Source organism: Amaranthus tricolor, chromosome 6 (genome assembly GCF_026212465.1).
Source record: "Amaranthus tricolor cultivar Red isolate AtriRed21 chromosome 6, ASM2621246v1, whole genome shotgun sequence".
Taxonomy (NCBI): Eukaryota; Viridiplantae; Streptophyta; class Magnoliopsida; order Caryophyllales; family Amaranthaceae; genus Amaranthus; species Amaranthus tricolor.
In genome coordinates, this window is record NC_080052.1 from 25,910,723 (window position 1) to 25,933,328 (window position 22,606).

A 22,606-nucleotide genomic window follows, 5' to 3' on the forward strand; every position below is an offset into this window, starting at 1 on the left:
GATTTAATACGGACCACTAAATGAATTTAAATCATTGAAGAATTCGAATTGATGTAAAATGAATTCAAATTTGAGAAAGGGATACACATAAAAATATGTCAATATATGATTCAAATTGACCTAATATTGATGAAGAATTCGGATTGACCTATTGTTAAAGAATTGGAATTTATGTAAAAATTAACTAAAATTCTTCATTCATCTACTAAACAGAAACTTAAAGAATTCGAATTGGTGTCAAATTGACCTAATATGGTATAGTATACAAAATTTGAAATTGATACTCCATTATATTCTAATCAAATATCTTATTTTACATATTTATACAGTGCACTATCATAAATATCTCTAATCTCTAATTCTACTTGATTAAAAATCAACAAAAAAATATTAATAAAATCAACAATTGTTGAATCAAACAAAATATTGACTACTTTCAACAAATGGGGTATTCAATTACTTCTTCGTTTCTTAATAAAGTTCTCATAATGAATATTCACAGAAATTAAAAAAATAAAATATTTTAGATAGTAGAGAAATTTTATTGAATAATAAATTTAAATGAGAAAAAGTGAGAACCATAAATATTTAGAAAAACATTAAAAGAAAGTTAGTAAAAAATATATGAACCACAACTAATAAAAAAATATTTTCATAAAGTTAGTAGAAAATATGTAAAAACCAAAAAAAATATAAAAATATTAAAATGAAGTTAGTGAAAGATGTGTGGAGACCATAAACATTATTAAAATATTAAAATGAGAATAAACAAGGTTTTTAGTCCAAAATTTGTAATATAAATGAAAAGATTTTTTATGGAACAACAAATAAAACACTCAAAAATAAAAAGTGAAAACTTCTTTGAGGAACAAAGAGAGTAGAATAGTAAGGTGTATGAGTATGACTCAAACAAAACATGACCTACTCTAGTCTCTAGCTACGGAGATTGGATATTACTCCCCCCGAGTCAATTTAGTTATCCCATTTTCTTATTTGGCAAAGTCTTTTTAGTTGTCTCATTTCTATTTTTGTCAATTTTTTTTACCTAAATATCCTTAATTCACACCAGTAATTACGAATATACCCCTATATACCTTACTTATCCAACTACCTTTCACTACTTACCCTTTTTAATGGACCCCACACCATCCTTAATAACCGTGACTAAGCAAATGGGACATCTAAATTGGTTCGGACTTCCGAGCGAGTATTATGCAATTAACACTTATTTTTAATACTTTAATGCTTTAAGGCACCAACATCAAAAATAATGATAAGGTCACTGCAAAGGGAGATAATGTTAGTCCACTTCAGAGGAAAAGATATCTGCCCCCTAATTGCTTTGACAGTGGATTTCGCGAGATGGTTTATAGGCTCATCGAACGTAAGCCCTGTGTTTTGCCAGCTCTAATAGATAGTACTTCTATATGGTTAGAAGGAATAGAAATGGAAAGCAAATGAAAAGTAACCAAATCGAGAATAATATGAGATCTTGTTTTGAAGCTCCATTAGACATTGTCAATGAAGGATAACTCCTATGTTTCATTGCCAACACACACAAATAGATTCGGTAAACATCTATCATCCATTCTCCATAGAAAAATTGTCATAGATCATAAACCACAATGCTACTTGGTACTTACGAGTTACCAATATGAAAAAAGATCCCAGCAAATTAAAGCAAAAAGGAAGAGAAACAAGTGCTGTCATAAACCACTTTTAGAATCTTAATAAACTTCTCAACAAAATTTCAGTCTTTTTTAAGATGATGCTTCTAGATAAAAATACCTAGCCTACACCTTGATGGCATACTTCCTCATTGGATAGTACATCTCCTTTTTCTTTTGCCTCTCAGTCTTCAAGGATGCCTGGAAAAACAAAGACACAAATATTAATATTTAAAATTCCATGCTATGACATGCGTAAATAGAGGCATAAACATAGCATCTCCACAACACATAAATCTTAACTCCATCAATTTTATTACTACAGATTTAGGCAAAATCACCACTAAAATCTTGACAAGTCCACTTAATCAACCAATATGACTCAATACAAACAGCTAATCAATACAACCATTGCCCAAACCATGCGGGGTGATACAGCTTAATATTTATCAAGAGTTAAGACTGATGGAAGAGGTCAGTATTCAAGTACCATCACAGTCCACAAGTGAAAGATATACAGCTAATCAATACCCCCATTGCCTAAATTATGTGGGGTGATACAGCTTAATATTTACTAAGAGTTAAGACTGATGGAAGAGGTCAGTTTTCATGCACCATCAGAGTCCACAAGTGAAAGATATTGCTTCCATTGGAAAGTTATAGACAAATTGCACTACAGACCTATGTCACTTGGTATCACCGAGACTCAAAAACTTCTTTTTGTAAAAGGTTTTTACCAAGTTTGGTTGAAAACAAAGTATACGAGTTGTAACAATGTCACAAGGATATGAAATCGATACCTAAGGTGAAATAAAGAGTCCAAGTTCCTCTATCCCTAGAAATTTCAAACAATTCAATGTAGCATTCTGTTCCCATTTGATAGGGTCGGATAGGAGAAAAACAAAATATGTGAGTTGTGTATTTGATATCAAAACAGAGAATGTGCAGTAAAATTAAAGAAAGCAATGGGAGCATTTCTATGTTTAGACATGTACCAAATTTAAACTATGCCCCTACCTTGACATATCACGCATTTTAAACGAAGATGTGCACACAAGAAAAGAGAAGACTGTAAAAGTACACTACTGACTGCTCTAAGCATATATTCAAAGTTTAACTAAGTCCCTACCTTAAGTCCTTGACAATCCTCCGTCCACCATCATGCCCAAGAAAAATAAGTTCTTGTTTCATCAATAGTAAAAAATCTTTGGGAAAACCAAGCAATTAAACTAGGTATTGAGTCAATCCTGATAAAGAGCCCATACTAAAGAGTAATAAGACAAGCTTTTGGCAGGTATCAAATCATCATCCTACAAGGCTAAATGAGCTAGCTCACACCTTATTTTCAGCGAAAATGAGATCAATAAACAAGATAAAGCTCAACTGCCAAAAACTAATCAAGTATTAAAAGAATCTCAACCAACGATACAACCTTGTAAGCAAAACAATTCCCAAATACATGGACTTAAAAGTTTCAAGTTATAGCATTGAAAAAATACTCATATCAGAGAATGTCATATTTATAAACATTCCAGCCAGCCCAAATTCCATTAATCCATTCCTCATAACCATCATCAAAAAACAGCAGCAATGTACCATACTATCAAAATATTTGCCCGCCCATCAGTATACTACTCCCATTTTTTAATTTGAGACACTTTACAAAACATTCATGTAAATCACAATTTTTTTAATTGATATATCTCTAGTTGTACATTGTAAAATTAGCATCAACATACAACCTCTTTTTTTACTTGGAACACTTTTCAAAACACACATATAAATGCACATTATTAATTGATAATATCTAGTTATTGAAACTATTTTCAGTGACAAATATCCGGCAAAACTATATTTCTGAATTCCAAATAAAAAAGGTAACCGAGGAAGTATGTATGTTTCTGAATTCCAAGAACAAAACACACAACATGGAACAACAGTGATACTGATTCATTTTCTTCTCTCACCAAAATACAGTTAAAAAAGTAGTACTTGAAAGATTAAACAAGTATACAATACCTGGTGCTTAGTGAGGCGACGACGAATAGCGCGGGTCTTCTTAGGACGAAGATCAAGCGGCAAATACTTCTTGTTCTTGTAAGCTTCCCTCAATGCCGACTTTTGCTTCTGTGACATCACAGTCAACACTTGCGCAATCCCCAATCTCACTACCTTACTGTCAATTATCAAATCATCTCCAATAAATAAACATTTTGAAGACTTAGGATAAATCCTAAAACAAAAATAGAAAAAAAATGAATGATTACATCTTGGAAAGCTTGTTAGGTGCACCACCGGTAACCTTCGCAACACGAAGAAGAGCCAATTCAGCTTTGAGATCCTTGAGCTGATTCAACAATTCTACCTTTGTTTTCTGCCTCAACTCATGAACCTTGATCCGAGCTGCGCATTTTTATCAACAAATTTAATCAACAAACTGATAATGAATATATTCAAGAACAGAAGTTGGAGACAAGGGAAGCAGAAAGTTACCCATTTTTGGTGCTGAGGTTTTGGCTGCAACGGCGACTTGCGATTTTTTGAAACCCTAGAAAATAAACTGGCTTACCTGGTGATTAGGTTTAGGGTCCCTCCTTTTATACCTATAGTAGGCTGTAACGGGCTACTTGGATACCTTATGGGCCGAAATTCTATAATCAAAACATTAATCTGGGTTTCTTTTTTTTTTTTTTTTCTTTTCTTTTTATTAAAAAAATTACTTCTTTTCCTAAGGCATGTGTTTCTTGAACCAGTAGAATAGGGAACTTTTTTAGTGATTTTAAAAAATGTTTAGAAATTAATTTCAAAAGTAAGTGTTTCTTGATCCGAATTTGTAGTAACAAATGTGTTGTTATTTGTAATAGTCAAAAAACAGTTAGCAAACTACGTAAAGGTCGATGTTATTTTGACATATTGTCGTAAAAACGCTATTAATATTCTGCATGTGTCTTAGTATGGTTGTACAAGATGTTGTTTGAAATCTCTTACAAAATTCTTTTCAATGACATCAATTTGCCACATTTTGACTTGTATATCAAATATATGGACTAAGCAATCAAAACATGTCAAATTTCCCCTAGGAGAGGCTCTTGATTAATTTTTAATAGCAAAAAAAAGTTAGTGAAAAAACTAAGTTAGAAAGCGCTCATTTACTTGGCATTTGCATTGAAAAATACGAGTTTTAGAGACATGAAAAATACTAAATTAGAAAACTCGTACGTTTCCACATAAAGCGTTTGTAATTCTTAACAGAAAATGAAAATTCATAGAAAACGAGTGTTTGATAAAAGTATTATTCACGGTAACTTTTCCTTTTATATATTGTATGCATTGATATTGAACAAATATTCATGTTTGATAAAAGTTTTTACAACTAGGATTATAGATTTAGTTTCTCAATTGGATTTTTAAAAGTCCTTGTTCATATGCCGAGTTTATATTGTGTCAAGTTAAGCCATAAAAGATTGCAAACTAACAAAAATTACCTATAATGAAATCAATAGATTTAGGAGTATATTTTTATAGGAACTAGGAATCTCTTATACCATGATTTCCTTGCTTCACAAGATGTATACATTAATGCCAAAACCCAATTAGCTGGTTCACATAGCATGATGAAAAAACACATCTCCCTTTTGGGGCTGTTCCAAATGCACATCCCTCTTCACAAAAAGGGGGTAAACACCTAAATTCACGAGTTACAAGTCACGAGTTATTAACGCAATCAAATACAATCCAGGTTGTGGTGGCTCAGCACAAAATACAAGGCTCATAAACTTTGGAATTCAGCAAATCATATCTAGGACATGTATTTCTTTGGCACAAGCAGTAAAAAGAATCTAATCATCATCGTCAAGAACACTCCGGCGCCTTTGGATCTGAAAGATTGAAAGTGCATGAGAAAAATAAGAGCAGAAGCTTAAAGGTAGGCATCAAGCTGTCTACCAACAGGGTAAGAAGCAAAACTTACAGTCACTTTGGTCTGTTTAGTTGTTTGGGTATTAATTTGCTCCAACAGTGATATAAGCCTTTCCTCAGAAACCTGTAGTATTGCAATACAATTTTGAATTTATTAGATTGATAGTATCTTGCAAATTGCAATACAGTAGACCGAACACTTGAAAAAAAGTGATTAGTAAAGGGGCAAGTTTATGCAGGGCTTTGGAATACCTTTTCAGTAATTTGACCCATCTGAGCAGCTCTTAATATAACATCCTCTACTCCTCTAGCCTTTTCCGGCTTAACGAGAGCAATGCGAGCAACTATTGATCAGAAAATTGAAATAGTATTCAGAAACCAATGATAGCATCAACATACAGTAATTACGGCTATTGCAGAGTGCAACATTGCATTTAGCAAGAGCATACATTGTGAAAACTTAATATACATGCTTAGCTTGGATGATAAACACATTCATTTGAACTTGTTGTATCACTTACTAATATTTCCTCTACAAACAAGGTTAACTTCATACTTCCGAAATCAGAACTAACATAATTCCCAAGATTAAGCGTCCTCATGCTACAGAATGTTATGGTCTTATGGATTTGAGGGCAGCAACATTGTAGAAGTCAAATGATATCATCAAAATACTTTACAAAGTCGTAAATGAAAATTCGCTGCTTGACGATTAAGTTTTTTAATAATACAATTCACAAATTGGCAATAGTAGGGATGAAATTGTCCTATCCTTTGAATCTGTTCTCTCACCTTATTTACAAAGATTTCAGAAGTATGTTCAGAAAAAGATGAGCTCGGGATACATAAGTGAAGACAAGATAAGTTCATGAAAACTAATCTTTGGAAGTTCAAAGTTATCCATGTACAATATATTTAGTTGAGAAATACCCACCCATAATACTGTTAACAACTAAAAATCTAGCATATAAACCAATTCAAATAGACCACTGAAAGAAGAGATAGTAGACACTCATGTGGATACTGTAATACAAGAGCCTATACAAATAAAACCATGACGACACATTATCACAGTTTACCTCTCAAAAACTATGCCTTAAATATGTATAAATATATACATGCTTGAAACTAAGCAGGGCTCCGAAGGGGGGAGGACGGTGCAGGGCAGTCCTCAAGGAAGCATCAGGTACAGATTCGTAGCCAGACAAATCGGCCAGATTCTAACACATACATGGAGGCACAAGCAGCCTCTGAAGAGTAGATAAACAGATAAATTGAAATAAGAATGAACAATGCAGATCATCATAAAGGATGCTTTAAACTCCTTTGGACATGCTGATACGCAACCTCACCATAATGCTAGGTCTTTTAAGTTTTTCTCTTTTCTTTTGTTGAAAGGGAGAGTAATTTTGTGGCTAATTCAAATGTCAATTGGCAAAGCTGAGAAACCAAGAGAGTATGGTTGGGAGACTATCCAAGCAACTTCATTGATATCCCTATTCCTTGGCCAAGACATGTAGGGTTCACATCCAAATGAGCAAAAGTGAGAACAATCCTTAGTTCTAAAAAAGCTTGCCTAAGAACACTTAAGTCGAGTGATGTCCTATTGCTAAAGTACTTGCATGAATCGGTACCCTCTCCAAAGGTAACAAATATGGTTCCTGTTAAAACCATTTGTCACCATCTACAACCAAACCAGCAGTCCATCAACCAAATCACCATCCTAAATCGCACTAAACTTAACAAGAATTTGTGAAGAGTAGTGTCTCCCATCATCAAAGAAAACTAACAATGGATGCAACCTATGTTTGCAGTGGTTTGAGCCTTTGAAGCAAGCTTGGAAGATCAACCATAGTAGTGAAGAAAGAAATTGACTTCCATCAAAATCATTAAGAGTTCGCCTCTACATCTAGATACACCAAGATCCAACAAAGTTAACAAGATTTTAGGGGAATGGTACAAGTTAAATGTAAATCCTTTCCTCCTCCATTTTTATACAAGATTCCAAGTCCAATCTAATACCTGAATCATCTCAAAGGAAAACAAGAAAGTGGACTAATAAGAGTACGGGCATTAGTGTCAAGTGCACTACATGATAGGATCATAATGTGTAGGGTTAAATACTGAGATAAAGATTTTCCGTGCATGATTGGATCGAATGAAGCAACATTCAGAAGGAGAGCTGATATAGTGAAACATTGAGGTAATTTTTTTTATATTTTAGGTACATAATTTCAAAAACGATTTGGCACGTGAAAGGTTCTTTAAATCCACAGGCCCTCTTTAAGACTACAGTGTGGAAGGATCAGCCAGCAACAATAACATGGAGAGATATTAGAAATATTTTTTTTTGTAAAAAAGAGAAAAACAAGTTTATTTTGAGGACTTAGACGTTTTCCAAAAGGGGTAGGGGCAATCCCTTTTGACATACCAAATACAAGAAACTAACATATAACATTCCTCAACAAATTGGGCAAAAAGTAGGGAAAAAATAGCTCAAATCCTTTGTAGACCACATAAATCACCCACAATGGTTTTGCGCCAAGATATTGGTACCAATATAATACAAACTAAACTTTCTTCTATAGAAACATGAGGAACCATAAGCTACCACCATCGGTTCAAACATAACCTTACATGCTTTCATAATTTTTCAAAATATGTTCATGGTTCCAATCTTTCTTTCTCATTTTATTAGAATTGGAATCTAAAATGAAGGGTTTCAAAGTCTTAAATCAAGAGGAATCAGGGAATTCCTCACTATTTTCAATCTTCCGACACGAAACGGAATGCAGGGAGCTTCTTTAACACAATAAAATATTTTGGGCCCCTGCTAGAGTGCTAGGGCTAGTATATTCCTTTATTGACTTGTGATACATTAGAAACTCAACATAATTTATAAGAAGGTGTTCATAGAAATCACGTATGTGAAAAGGCTCTAAACACAAGTTTACACGAACAACTTAACAATGATCAATGAAGGGATAACAAAAGATTATTGCGAACAAATCTTTTATGCAAACATAATTTAATTAAATAAAAATGCACATGCACAACCGACCAAAAAAAGCAATTCATGGACACTTCTGTTAGTCAATGTTATTTTTATAGTTGGTAAAAAATTTAAGAAGTTAATGGTCAAATTCTAACCAAAATATTTTGATCTTACCTAAAACTACAAATAAAAAAGAGATTTAACCAAAAAAGAGGGTAATCTTATCTAAAACTAGAATGAAATATTTTGCTTTAAGATCGCAATTTTTTTGATGGTTTACTAAACACAAATTACAGGGAATAAACTAATAGTACTCAACAAACTGGAATCAACAAGACAACAAGGAACTCCTAACTAAAGCTTGGGGAATGGATCCCAAAGAAATTAACAATTATAATGATAATAATATATTGTAGTTCAAATTAGATTAATCATTGACATACAGATGATAAAAATTGTAAAGAGGGTAGAAGGAACTACAAAAAATGGAAAGAGAGAAGGCAAGGGAAATGGAGGAAAGCATTTTCCTTCATTGGGATAACAATTGAGGACGGAAGGGAATTGGGGGAGAGGAAAATGGAGGATTAATTCCTTTTTAAGTTAAAAGAAACACTATTCTCCAGCAATAAAGAGATTTATTCAAGGAAACCTCATCACTCTTCCCTCCCTTTCCCTATAGAAACTGTATAAGAGCTGAAAAAATAGTTCTTATTTGGTTAAAAATAAATTGTAGGTGATTGTTGAACATGAGACTGTATATACAAACTTGTTCCAAATGTCACAAACAGAAACTGCAAGCATTCCAATGACTTTTAACTGCTTTAATAATTATAATTGTACATAGCAAAGGTATAGTGCACAACAATTCCACTATACAGACAAACACCTTTCCCCCTTGAACACTTTTAATTCTGTCAGATATGTCAAGTATCTTTGTAAGGCATTAGGCATGTATCACAACTATTAAAAGACGAAGGGAGTAATCCAAACGAAACAAATTTCCATGACAACATAAAAAGAAGCTGATCACCAAATCACCATTGTAATTGTGATCAGATCACTAATCATATAAACACAAGAAAAACAGAAAAGCTATTGAGCTTACGTCTTTCACGTGCTTGAGCTGACAGGATTTGAGCAAGCATCATCTGCCTTTGTTCATCGGCCTCCCTGCATCCCTCATAAGTATCCAAAATCAAACCTCACGAAACAACAAATGAAAAACTAGGGCTTTCAGTTGTTTCATCCAAAACACTAAAATCAAACCTTTTTGCATCTTCTTGAGCTTTCTGCTGCTCAGGGTCCTGCTGACTTCCCTGGTACAAGGTAACATTCAGTCAGAACGTTACTCTATAAACTTACTACAATCACACATTGTTAAAAATGCCCCATGTGATTTTACACACTTGACAATCCACTAATCCAACCCTTAATATCTTTAATTATGCACGATTAGAAATCATAAAAAGCTATATTCATAAAACTCACATTGAGACGAATTACAACAAATTAAATGAGATTCCACCTGATTATGTTTACACACTAAGAGTGATTATGTTTACACACTAAGAAAGAAAAGTGAATAGTAATAACATACAGGAATTGATTAGAATAGGATGAAGTATAATTCATTGATTTGTTACCATGCCACGTTGTGCCATTAGCTCTTGCATTCTTCGTTGTCTGATGGCTTCCAATTCGGGATCCGCCTACAAAAACAGTAAAATAGATCAACTCGAATTAAAAATAGAAACTTAAATTGATGTTCAATTAACAGATAAATTAGAAGATATAAACAAAGCAATAATCAAGATAACAAAAGACATAAAATTAAAAGAAAACGATTTTGCAAAGAATTGCAGCATATTAAACCCTAGAAAGTAAAAACGCAAGATAAAGAGAAAATGAAGGAAGAGGAGGGAGAATTTGCAGGTACCATTGCTAATAGCTAAACACAGAGTCACAGACGAGAAACGAGAGAAGAGAGACGAAGCGGGTGCGGACTGCGGAGAGATGAATATGGAAGTTAGAATACAGCGTAACTCGAACGCAAGTTTTAACAGCCTCCTATGGTGCGACAGCGACTACATAAACTTTTGAGCTTTGACCACTAATTAGAGCGTTGAAAGGCTTATACAAACTTTAATCTTCAGACTATGCCACGTAAGATTTTTATTTACTTCATTTGAATGTGTTTATTCTCTCCCAACATTAAAAAAAATGATAATGTTTATTCACCATTTTTAATTTGTGATTAGATTATAATTTATAAGTTAAAATATAGTCAAGTGAGATCTTGTTTGATTCGTTTCAATGCAAAGATTATTAATATAAAATTTTTATAATTAAAAATACTAATAAGAATTAAATTAGTATATTAGAATGCGTAAAAAGTCAAATATTACAAATATTTTAAAACAATAAAAGTATTTAGAGTTATCCAAAACTTTTGTTTTCATTTAATCTTCATACTATTGTACTTGGTGCAAAAGAAAATACTCTATCTTTCTTCATGAGATTGATAGAATTAGAATGTCCTCATGAGATTGATATTATGGGAAGTGATACAAAGATTAAAAAAGTAGTGAAAAAATTTAAATTATGTGAAAATTGAAAAGCAAAAAGAATAAAAATTAAGAAAATTTTAAGTATATTAACCAATATAAAAACGTTACAAAGTAAAAAGAACAACTTAAATAAGAATGATGATAAGTAAATAAAAGTACCAAAAAATATATATATATATATATATATATATATATATATATATATATATATATATATATATATATATATATATATATATATATATATATATATATATATATATATATATATATAAATTATTTTAACATTCTATATTCTCAAGTTGGCAAACTAGACAAATCACAATAACCTACTACCAATTCTCCCAAATAAATTTTTTTTCATAGAATCTCATCACATAAAATAAACCTTTTACATACATAGAATTAGTCTTAAAATTTAAAAGACTCAGAAAAAAATATTAATTATAAAATTCTAATTACCAAATATATTATTATAGCTTACTAGTTATTAAATTTAAAGCGTCATTTTCTAATTATAATCAAATGTAGGAGTAGTACTAGATTTTGTATTATTATCAATTCACTATTTTAATTTTAAAAATAAATATAAATAGAAAATAAAAAACAACAAAACATGGAATATTTGACAATTGGGTGTTAACTTGTTTGATCAGTTGAAAATGTTGGCTGTTTTTATTGACTCTTAAGTTAGCTGAAAAAGTCAGTTTTTATGGAGATATTTGATAAATTTAGGCATTGAATGTTTATTAGAGAAAAAGTAGATCCATAAGCCAAGAGCCAACATAAAAGGCTAACTGGAATAGCTTTTTGATTTTGGCTTAAAAACCGTTTACCAAACACTTTTATTAGCTATTTAACCAACCTACACGCAAAAGTCAAAAGCCAACTAAAAGCTAATGTAAAAACAAACTACCAAACAACCCCCTAAAAAGTCCCTCCATTAATTTCCTCCACTCTACACTCCAATCATTCCTCAGCCCTCAATTCTCAGTCCCAAGATCCAACTGCTACTTGGCAGACCTCACTGTCCCCTAGGACTTCCAACCACCATTGATAAACACCCAAAAGCACACAATTCAATGGCAATGTCCTTCACAATGGGTCTAAATTTCCTCCTCTTGGTAGCCATGGTTGCTACAAACCTCCTTTCATTTTACCATCTTTCATCAACTTCTTCCTTCTTCCATCTTTCTACACCTCCTCAACAATCTTCCACTGTTCCTCATTACCTTATCCGTCAACTTCAAACCATACGCGCCACCATTAACCACCTCACGCGCTTCCAACCTTCTCACTCGCCTCCATCTTCAAACTCCATTAAAACCCCACCTTCAGACCTTCTTATTTACTCTAACCTTTCCCCTATTGCTTCTTCTTGCCATGATTACCCTGATCTTCTTCATCAATACATGAATTATACCCCCTTTTCACTTTGTCCTAAAGATACCCTTCTAGCTGAATCTTTGATTCTTCGTGGGTGTCATCCTTTGCCACGACGTCGTTGTTTCTCGAGAACCCCATCTAACCCTAGATTGTCTTCCCCTGATTCTAATGTTATTTGGAGTTCTTATACTTCTGCTACGTGTAAGAGCTTTAAATGTTTGAATCCGAAACTGGGTTTTGACCAAAATCTTGTTTACGATCAGTTTTTGGGTTATAAATCTGAAATTGATCTCACTATTCCTCAGCTTTTGGATATTGCTAAAAGGGCTAATTCTGTTATTCGTTTAGGGGTTGATATTGGGGGTGGAACTGGGGTTTTTGCTGCTAGGATGAAGGAGAGAAATGTGACTGTTTTGACTACTACTATGAACTTAGGTGCTCCTTATAGCGAGTATAACGCGCTTAGAGGTTTGTTGACATTACATGCACCACTGCAGCAAAGATTGCCGTTTTTTGATGGGGTTGTGGACTTGGTTCGATGTGGGCATGCCGTAAATAGGTGGATTCCGACGACGGTGATGGACTTTCTATTGTTTGATGTGGATAGAGTGTTGAGAGGTGGTGGGTTTTTGTGGGTTGATCATTTTTTCAGTAAAGGGGCAGATTTAGATAAGGTCTATAAACCATTGATTGATAAATTGGGGTATAAGATTGTGAAATGGGCAACTGGGAGTAAGATGGATTCTAGTGGGATGAAAAATGGGGAGGTATATTTGACTGCATTGTTGCAGAAGCCAAAGTCCAGATGATTAGAGGAAAAGAGAAAAGTTGATATTTCTTCTTATGTACTCCTAAGTGGTAAGAAAAAGGTATTCTTTTTTTTGGTATGAAACTTTTTTGAGTGGTATTTAAGTATTTGTATATGTGTCATTTGTTTATGTTTGGCATTGTGGTATATTGTGATGATGATGAGGTTGGTAGCTTAGCTATGAATGGCATGGTGCTTTTAGTAGAACATTAACTGATTATATGCTAATGATACTAAGTTTGATTTGATGTCTTTTGTGATTTCCATTGTAGACTAGATAGCTTAGATGGTGAGACCATTTTTATTGAGTTCGAGCTGACCCACTATATATTTATAACCTTAAAGTGATCAGATCACAGTGATTTCTTTTTATTATCATAAAGTGGTTACTTATCACTTATAACCTTAAAGTGATCATTTACGATCTTAATGTGACCAATTAGAGAAATGGACTAATTACATGGGCTTATGAGACAGTCTCATACAAGACGAGCTGAAATAAATAAGTGTTGGATGTGGTTGTTGGTTGTTAGTTAGTTGTTAGTCATTAGTGGTTAGTGATTAGTGTGCTATTACACTCCCTTTAGATAGTATCAATTGATGAGAAGGTTTTACTTATTTGCCATTCTTTTGATGCTATAATAGTACTAATAGTTTACTAGGTGTATGCAGGACATGTCTTTAGGTGAATTTGCATAAACTATGTAGTAATGATTTTAATGCATTTACTATGGAAAAAATCTGCTTCATCTTGGAGCGTGAGAGATGGGTGTCTAGAATTAAGAGGCTTAGTATGGTGCTCAGAAAAGTTACATAGAATCTGTGGAAGGATTCTTTTTTGCATGACAATGACATTGAATCAAATACGTTTTGGACTCGAACTTGATGCTTTCCTGGTGTATGACGCGGTCAATAAACGACACTGTATGAGCTAGTATATTGTCATTCGCTCTATTGGTTGGTTGAACGTTGTGCAAACTTGTCGGAAGAGAGATGAACCATGTCTAGGACTCGTCTTTGGATCTGTAACATCTTGATTTTCATTAGCTAAATTTGAGGAAATTTGCTTGGTTGGATTTGATCACCATATATGCTTGGAAGTTTGTGGACTCAACTTCATTATATGTTCCTTAAAGTACTATGGGTGTGTTTAGCAAAATAGCTCATTAGGCAATTTTAGCTTATTTTGATATAAATAGAAGGTTTGGTAGTCAAACCATCCAATACTAGTGTTTAATAAATTAGTTGGTTGAAACAGTTTACTGTTATGAATAAGCTGTTTTTGAACAAGCTGCTTATAGCAGCGAGTTTAAAATCAACAGGTTAATTCGGTCAATAAAATCAGATAGTCAAATCAGCCAATGTAATCGTCTACCAGCTATTAGCTATCAGTTGTTTGCCAAACACCATGTCTAGAGATACTTTTTCATTTGTGTACTCATGTTGTAACTGATGGCTTTGCTCGATTCATCGTGAATATCTCAATATTCTAATGAATTATTTCTTCTCATCTAGTCATCTTGGGGTCCTAGGGTGATTATTTTGATCTGAATTAGAAGAAACCAGTCCCAATAACAAAACTTATTTGTAATTTTCGTTTTGCCATTGGGTTCCATCCAGGAACAAGGTGTAAAATGTGTAGGAAGGCAATTCTTATGAGTAATCCATCTGCTTGAGTAGGAAAGAGATGTCAAGTTTCGTCTCGGCAGAACTCTTTAGTGTAGTACCATGCTCGCGAAGGCTGTAGGGTAGTACCAGTGTTAAAGTGCTAACATAAGCAGGCAAGGAGGGCAAACTTAGCTGATATAGGGTAAGCTAATACCAATGACGATGTAACAAAGGTGGAGTTTGTTATGAGTCTTTGAACGTACCCTAATAAGACTTTCATCTTAGAAGAAAATTTTAGTAGTGATTATTAATTTGAATTGGGAGCAATCCTACAAGACCCCTATTTAGTATGATTGTGTTTTGACTTATTATATGTTCTTATGTTTGTGTCATAGCCATAGTTATCAACCCAGTATCCCGCACATGTCGAGGTCCGGGATAGGAAGGTAGCGGACAAATCATTCCCGTACCCCCGTCATGAAAAGACCTCAGAGGACTGCGCGCACACAAATAATCAAATAATGTTCTTACGATTGAAATAGCATGTATGTTTTTCAATATGTATACAAGATACTCTTAATATGCTCCTCCGTATTTTACTTGGGGCTCTGAAGATTTCTGTTGAATTACCTCAACTTGGTTTGTAATCAAATTTATAAAATTGGCACTCCTGTGTTTTCTTTGATCCCTTCATTTCTGATGAGTTGAATCTTTTTTCATTCATTGACTGTTATGTTCGTAAACTCCTGATATACATTACGTCAATCCTGTTTCTTAACCCGAGATGTATTGATTAGGTGTATGTATCCAAAGTTGAAGATTCAGTCTATTACACGAGTCCTCCGGTGTAGTGCCGCTGTTCAAGTTCATCTTCGACTGTGGACATCAATTGTTGGAAACTCCTTCCTCCAGTGCTGTAAGTAAACTCCCAAGTATGATTGTAGATGTCCAAGAAAGAAGCATTCCACCAAGGAGGCACATAATGTATGCGCAACTGCCCAAGCAGGATACGACAAATCGACAATGTGTATTCGTTGTTCTCCTCTTATTATTCATATTTAGTTCAGGGTATTGAGGTATTCCTACTAAGGTTAATAATAAATAGAAGTACTATAGGATAGTAGTATTTGGTTATGGAGCTTCTTTGATTTGATAGTTTGTGTGAAAAAATGTCATAGTGATAAACCTAAAGAGTTCGTTGTATTGTTGCCAAGATACAAGTATTAAAGGAGAAAAGGCCAGCTTGCAGCTACTTATTGAAAAGGCCAATCAGAATTTTATCCTTGAACCAGTATTTTCCTCTACAAATTTTCGTGATTATTTCGGTCATTAGGTCAATTTTGAGTTACATATTTTGGGTCGATTTTTAATTGGATTTTGCATCCATATTGATTTTTTACATAATTTTAAATTCATTTTGAAGTCAAGTTAAATTGTGTTCAGTTACAAGATAGGTTAAATATTAGTTATCTGGTCTGTTTTGAACACTTCTACCGCAAAATAGCATTGTTTAAATGAAATAGTCAAAGGACATGAATAAACTTTGGAAAGAAATATGTCATAATAGTGTTTGGTCCAATGACTCGCAGTTTTTGGTCAAATGGGGTAAGTTATAACAATATAAGCCATAAGAGATGGATGGAATAAATCCTTGTTAGTGAAGAACATTAAACTTAACCTTAGTGCTGTCAAAATTATGTTACAGGAGTTGCATTACATCACTCTATTACAGGTTTAGATTTCAAGACAAAGAAATTCATTCATGTATCGGAGTAACGACCGACAAACAAAAGTTATACATGAACAATTTTTATCTGAAGTATATAAAATCAAGCAGTGTATATGAATCAGAATTACATAATAGACATTTTGAGTAACTGAAATTATTCCGGTAATATCGAAAGGGGTTCTCGGCAAGAAAAAGAGTGCATAACTTGATAGAACAACTTGGTTTGTGTTATCTGCTTTGAGAAATCTATGGACTATGATAGCTTTTACTTGGGCTTAATCCTTTGAAGGTGTGCAAGGTCAAGAGCGCTGATCTTTGCTGCGAGTATAAAGTCGTTTTCTGTAAGTCCTCCTGCACATTATGGAATTACTTGGAGTTAATTCGAGATGCAGTTAGCAGGTGCATCGCTCACTTCTGCTATTGAATTTACGCCAAAAGAAAACAGCTTGTTCCCTTGTCGAAAACAAGATTCATCCTGCAGAACACCAAAAGAGCAGGGAATAGTGCAAAGTAATTTGGCATCAACTTTAGAGCCTTGTTTTCTGATATGAACTGTTCAGTGAGACGGTGACCTTTACACTTTGTTTGGATAACAATTTAACAGGGAAAGGAAAGGAAAGGAGCCTCTTGCATATATGCAATGTAAGGTTCCCCTACATAACACCCTTTTGGTGGGACCTTTTCCAGACCCTCGTTCCGCAGAGAGCTTTGTGAATAGGGCTGTCCGTTTTTTAATCTTATTTTGAGTTAGTAAGTTTTAACTCTTAACCATAATTAAAAATTCAACTCTCAAACCTCATAAAAAATGCTCTCCATATTAAAAAAAAGGCAAATTAAAGAACATAATGAGCAAATGATATATAAATGTATCATGCCATCACTCCTCTGTGAAGCTCCATACTGGAAGTCCCTAATTCAACCAGTGTGATCTAAACTCTTCCCCTATTCTAATAGTTCATATACTTAACCATACTCATTAAATACTTTAAAAACCGTATTAGATGAACTTAACCAAAAGACGATTTAAGCCAGGAGTCCTCATCCTCCCTTCAGCTCAAGCATGCACATACCGAACTTCCCTTTATCGAGATACGTCCCCGGCTTATACATTCTCTTCTATTGTTTCATGTCCATATTCATATATAAGTAATGCTGCCTAAGATGTTTCTGATTGTTGAAGACAATTCGACATGGGGGGCAACATGAATTCTGATTTCATAAAAAAAGAAATAAACGGAATGGTTGATTAGCAACTCGGAAATATACACACTCTTTACGTATGGTATTGCTCATTGCCAGTGGTATCCATTTAAGAGAAATTTTCACAACCCTACAACTTCCAAACCAAAGTTTCATAAACCGACAGCACATGTGCTTCTGTATTAATAAAGTTGCCCCTCTGACTCTAATTTAGTGTCTTTATCTGATAATAACAAGAAAGAACAGCATTCATGCAGCCAAAAACCCAATTATTATACCCAAAAAGCCTTTAGAGTAAAGAACATAGTTAAATGCAAGCATTGTACTGTACATACCAACAGAATGCGTCCATATTTCAACCGTTACATTGTTCCAACCCACAAGATGCAGATCGGGATGGTGACCTATTGTATTCAAAAACAAATGATAAATAAGAACTGCATGTTTTTTCACTGCATCAGCATAACATTAGGATTAACTTGTCTAATAATTTAAGATAAAAGATAAAAGATCACTCTAGGTCATAACTCACAAAGTAAAAACAAAAAAGCAAAAAATGCTACACCTTCTGCTTCAGCAACATTAGCAACTATCTGAAAAAACTCCAACCCTTTAGTAAAAGATTTCACTTTCCAAGACCTGCTCAGCTTCAGTTTACCTTCTTCATTGACCAAATTCCATTCAGGAACCTGGATGGACAAACATGCAACCAAGATAAATTATTTGCCTTGGGACGATGTCAATTACTAGACAGAAATAAGTTAGCAGACAGATTTCCTTGATTGTCTACGTAAAATATACTCATTTGAGTATCTCATTTGCTTTCCACAGATAACAGTTCGGATTGATCACACAAATAGAGGAGAAGGTACATAGCCCCAAAGAATAAAGAGCATACCTTTGCAATCAATTGATATGCTAACTCTTCATTCATAGGTCGCATATCCTTTGAGTCACAAGGCACACAATGTTTTGCTGCCAAATCTGTGCAAGTCAGCTAAGAAATTAGTAGAGGGAAGATCAGGAATTGTCAATTGGTCTTGCAAAATTTGTTTGCAACAATGTTGCAACTCTGCATGTAGCCATTTAACGTATGACATTGAGCGATATTGGATTGGAAAAATTAGCTTTCAGAAATTTTCCAAAGTAAATCATCTTGAACATCTAATGTGCCATAAACTGACTTTAAGATATATTTTGCAGTTTATTCACATAATGATTCTAATGGATTCTGAAGCTTATTTTGATAATTGAAAGAAATGATGACCAGAAACTTATACAGGGTACGGTAAATGTGAGTATGTGACAATGCTATTAAGGCAATTAAATTGCATCTACAGCAAGTTACCGAAGGACTATCACTGTTCAATGATCTCTCAATAAATTTTCTAAGCCATAATTAAGCTACCAGTAAAAGCTAGACGCACCTGGGACAGTACAGAAGGTTCTAAATTCATGATGACCCTTTCTAGACTTCAACAGTTCCATATTGTTCTGTAACATTCCATTGAATGGGGTGCTTGAGCTGTGATTAAACAAAAATTGGTCTCTCACACCACGTCTTCAAAGCCAATAAGATGCTATATCAGTGTGTGCAAGTTTGTGTGTTATAAACCAAAACAAAATCTATGATTCACCAAATTAAGACTGATGGGTCCTTTCAAGAAAATCTAACAACACTATCATCATCAATCTTCTCAGCTAAAATGATTGCAATCTTTGCACAATGAGGTTGTTGAATAGAATGAAGAACAAGGGAGCCACTAAGAAACCTTTCGTTGGATCGAGTCTCTTGCAGTGAAAGTGTCCATTTTCCTCCTTCTAAGGGCAGTTGCCTACTCCTCAAAAAATTGAGAAGTGAGTCCTAGAGTTCGGCGTAACAATGGACCGTGTACAACCTAGTTCATCATATGGATCACAAAGCCAAACATAGTGCAAAGTCTCGAATGTGGTAACAGTCACAAAACACATTTTGACAGTTAATACAAATAGTTTTGGGTTGTAATACTAGCTTATATTGCAGTTGCGGTAACATCAAAACCCTTTACAACGTGGTCGTGAACTCGTGATGTGGCCTATGATTCGCACTACGAAGAAGCCAACCGGTGACTATATTGAAATTTCTAGGCTTAAATGGTTTCAAGAAGTTAAACATATAACTAGCTTCATCCTATGTCGAAAATACTGAATCTTCTTGTGTTACCAATTGCTATGTACCATTTTGGTCCTCTTTCTATCTGATCTTGCTACCGTCCATGATAACGGCATAACACATTTTATTTTATGAAAACTAAATCAAAAATTATTTTCCATTACCATCATTTAAAACCAATAATCAAATGCTCGAAAGACTCTTCTATATGTTTTTTTGAACAGGAAAACTTTGGTTCGAAATCTATCTCAACGAGCCTACATAGGCTCCCCCGCACCCCAAACACACAGTCACACACATAGAACAAAAAAAGGGGAATAAGTCTCAAAAGTCACAAAACAATTGTATAATTATTTAACCATTCATAATTCATACAGACCTAGTCGAATGCACAAAAATAATGCATGACAAACACCCTGATACCACAATCAGAAAGAAACCGATCAAACATTTCAAATATCTGGAATAAAATTACCCACAATGAATCATGCAAAAATTATGCGACGCGCGATATTCCTCGCCCCTCGCGAGATGTGTGTGCTGATTTCTTCTGGGCTGAATTTTCGTGGCACGTCATCAAGGTTCATTTAATTAAGCGGTTATGTTTAATTAAATCCAAAAGTAACTTCTTTAATCCATCTTTAATTGAGATGAGGAAGTGGGATCATAGGATAATGGGGTAGTTACTTCTAATCCTATATAAGGAGGTACCTTGAAATTCTTCTGGATTTTTGTTTCTCTCCCCAGGTTAAACTGTCCACTAATTGTGAAGGAAATTAGCTACTTCTATTCATTCTAATTCTAAGCTTACTTAATATAATCTCTGTTCATTCTAATTCTAAGCTTACTCAATATAATCTCTATTACTTCACAAAGATCAATTATATAGTGGTATAATTGATTGCAAACCGTTATATATCAAAAGCGTATTCTAAGTTTTTAAGCCTAAGTAGGCGGAATAACGCTATAAGGAAAACTAGATAGTGCCTCGAATTAGTATTAAGTTTCCGCAGACAGTATTATCTAAAAAAAATCTTTGTTTTATAGGAAGTTTTATTTCAAATTATTTGATTCGCTTTAATTTCAATCCCTAGATTTTGTATTAGGTTACAAAGACTTGTAATTTCGATTCAGTACTTATAATCTCTTCGAGATCTATAAAACATAACAAAGAATCATGCAAAAATTAACAAGACAACCAGAAAACTAAACCCAGAAAGGCATTCAATTAAACGATGCAATAAACTGGGAATAATCGAAGAAATTAGACATGGGTGAAATAATTTGAAAAGAAAGAAAAACGACATGGGAACAAAGGGAAGTACCATCCATGGAGTCTAGAGAGAAATTGAAATACAGGCGCAAATTCAAGCTGCCAAAACACAAAGAGTAATGAAAAAAAGTAACCTTAATTATGAATTATGATACATGAATAAAATCAATAAAAATAGGTATATCATGTATGAATATAGATATGGAAGAGAGAAGGAAGGTAGATGCACAGACACCTTTGGTTTGCCAAGAGGAAGACGACGAAGTAGAAGCATTCCAGACATTAATATTGACGATGGACCTACGCAAATTTGGAATTACCGCAGAGCGAAGACAACATACAATTTTGGTATAGTCTAATAGCACGCTTGAACATAAACGAGTGTGTCGTATGTATCGGACGCATCGTAAAGACTTACTTACCTGAACTGATTGTGTTATGTTCCGTGAGAAAATATTACAATCAGTAATAAATATAATGAAATAAAGATAATACAAATTTTGGGATATTCTGAGCATGTTCGACCGTATAGAACTCTAAAATTATTAGAGATCTTAGTTAAAGATACAAAGTTGTTCGAAAAATATCGTGATTTTTATAATTGCACAAGACCTTTAAAGAATTTGTCGATCTTTGCTTTACTTTTGATAAATTTATTAAACTGATAGTAGTGACATCGTTAATGTGTAAGAACTTGTTTTATAGGTCGATTTAGAGGATGTTTCATCATTTTAGAATAAATGATGGTATAACAATCGCATGTTCGCATCACTTTTGTTACCATATTTGTATTGTTGTCGTAATAGTTATTGTAAAAGTATGTTTGCCCTTGAGGTGTTCAGAACAGACCCAATGATCCGATGTTTATCCGACCTAATAACCGAATCCGATTTGACCCAACGTCAATATTAATTTAAAATTATGTAAAATCCAATTTTAAACCGACCCGAAAAACATGACCCAAAATCAAACCAATAACCCGAATGAACACCTCTAATTTGTGCTATAATAGGATGTGACTTGTGAGGAATAAGGAAAAAAGTTACTTCTTATTTTGAGAAAGTAGTCACGTGTTCTCTGAGTTTGCTATTTTGGTAATTGACTTAAATTTATAGTTTAGTTATTGGGAGAATAAGTAAAAAAATTAATTGTGTGGATGATAATAAAAAGTTAATGTATGGATGAAAAAATAATGAAGGCGATGGAGACTTTTTTAAGAAAATGTAGCAAATTAAATTGGACCGATAAAAATAAAAATTATAGCAAACTCAAGAGGATGAAGAAATTGCTATTGATAAAGTCA

General features: G+C 33.7%; 4 protein-coding genes across 5 annotated transcripts; 1 reads left to right on the forward strand and 3 right to left on the reverse strand.

Moving 5' to 3' along the window:
* Positions 1 to 1,566: 1,566 nt before the first annotated feature.
* LOC130814515 (60S ribosomal protein L35-like) lies at positions 1,567 to 4,312 on the reverse strand. Its single transcript, XM_057680610.1, has 4 exons — positions 4,161 to 4,312; positions 3,935 to 4,070; positions 3,687 to 3,843; positions 1,567 to 1,868 (listed from the first exon to the last, which is right to left on the reverse strand). Exons 1-4 carry the CDS (start codon positions 4,162 to 4,164, stop codon positions 1,794 to 1,796), a joined length of 372 nt encoding a protein of 123 aa, XP_057536593.1. The 5' UTR covers positions 4,165 to 4,312; the 3' UTR covers positions 1,567 to 1,793.
* An 871-nt stretch (positions 4,313 to 5,183) lies between these two features.
* On the reverse strand, positions 5,184 to 10,754 carry LOC130814514 (uncharacterized). Its single transcript, XM_057680609.1, has 7 exons — positions 10,517 to 10,754; positions 10,224 to 10,289; positions 9,847 to 9,896; positions 9,686 to 9,750; positions 5,838 to 5,929; positions 5,638 to 5,709; positions 5,184 to 5,545 (listed from the first exon to the last, which is right to left on the reverse strand). The coding sequence occupies exons 1-7, from the start codon at positions 10,517 to 10,519 to the stop codon at positions 5,507 to 5,509; spliced, it is 387 nt and encodes a 128-aa protein (XP_057536592.1). The 5' UTR covers positions 10,520 to 10,754; the 3' UTR covers positions 5,184 to 5,506.
* Positions 10,755 to 11,865: 1,111 nt separating this feature from the next.
* On the forward strand, positions 11,866 to 16,243 carry LOC130814723 (probable methyltransferase At1g29790). 2 transcript variants are annotated; one of them, XR_009042480.1, is made up of 2 exons: positions 11,866 to 13,402; positions 15,747 to 16,243. XR_009042480.1 is itself a non-coding variant. In XM_057680887.1 (2 exons), the coding sequence occupies exon 1, from the start codon at positions 12,230 to 12,232 to the stop codon at positions 13,340 to 13,342; it is 1,113 nt and encodes a 370-aa protein (XP_057536870.1). In that variant the 5' UTR covers positions 11,866 to 12,229; the 3' UTR covers positions 13,343 to 13,391; positions 15,747 to 16,243. The 2 variants fall into 2 exon arrangements, 1 of the variants encoding a protein (XP_057536870.1); XM_057680887.1 differs by having other exon boundaries at positions 11,866 to 13,391.
* A 364-nt stretch (positions 16,244 to 16,607) lies between these two features.
* LOC130814724 (pterin-4-alpha-carbinolamine dehydratase 2, mitochondrial) lies at positions 16,608 to 21,704 on the reverse strand. Its single transcript, XM_057680888.1, has 7 exons — positions 21,539 to 21,704; positions 21,356 to 21,402; positions 19,306 to 19,403; positions 18,777 to 18,862; positions 18,444 to 18,567; positions 18,214 to 18,282; positions 16,608 to 17,029 (listed from the first exon to the last, which is right to left on the reverse strand). Exons 1-7 carry the CDS (start codon positions 21,584 to 21,586, stop codon positions 16,944 to 16,946), a joined length of 558 nt encoding a protein of 185 aa, XP_057536871.1. The 5' UTR covers positions 21,587 to 21,704; the 3' UTR covers positions 16,608 to 16,943.
* Positions 21,705 to 22,606: the final 902 nt, after the last annotated feature.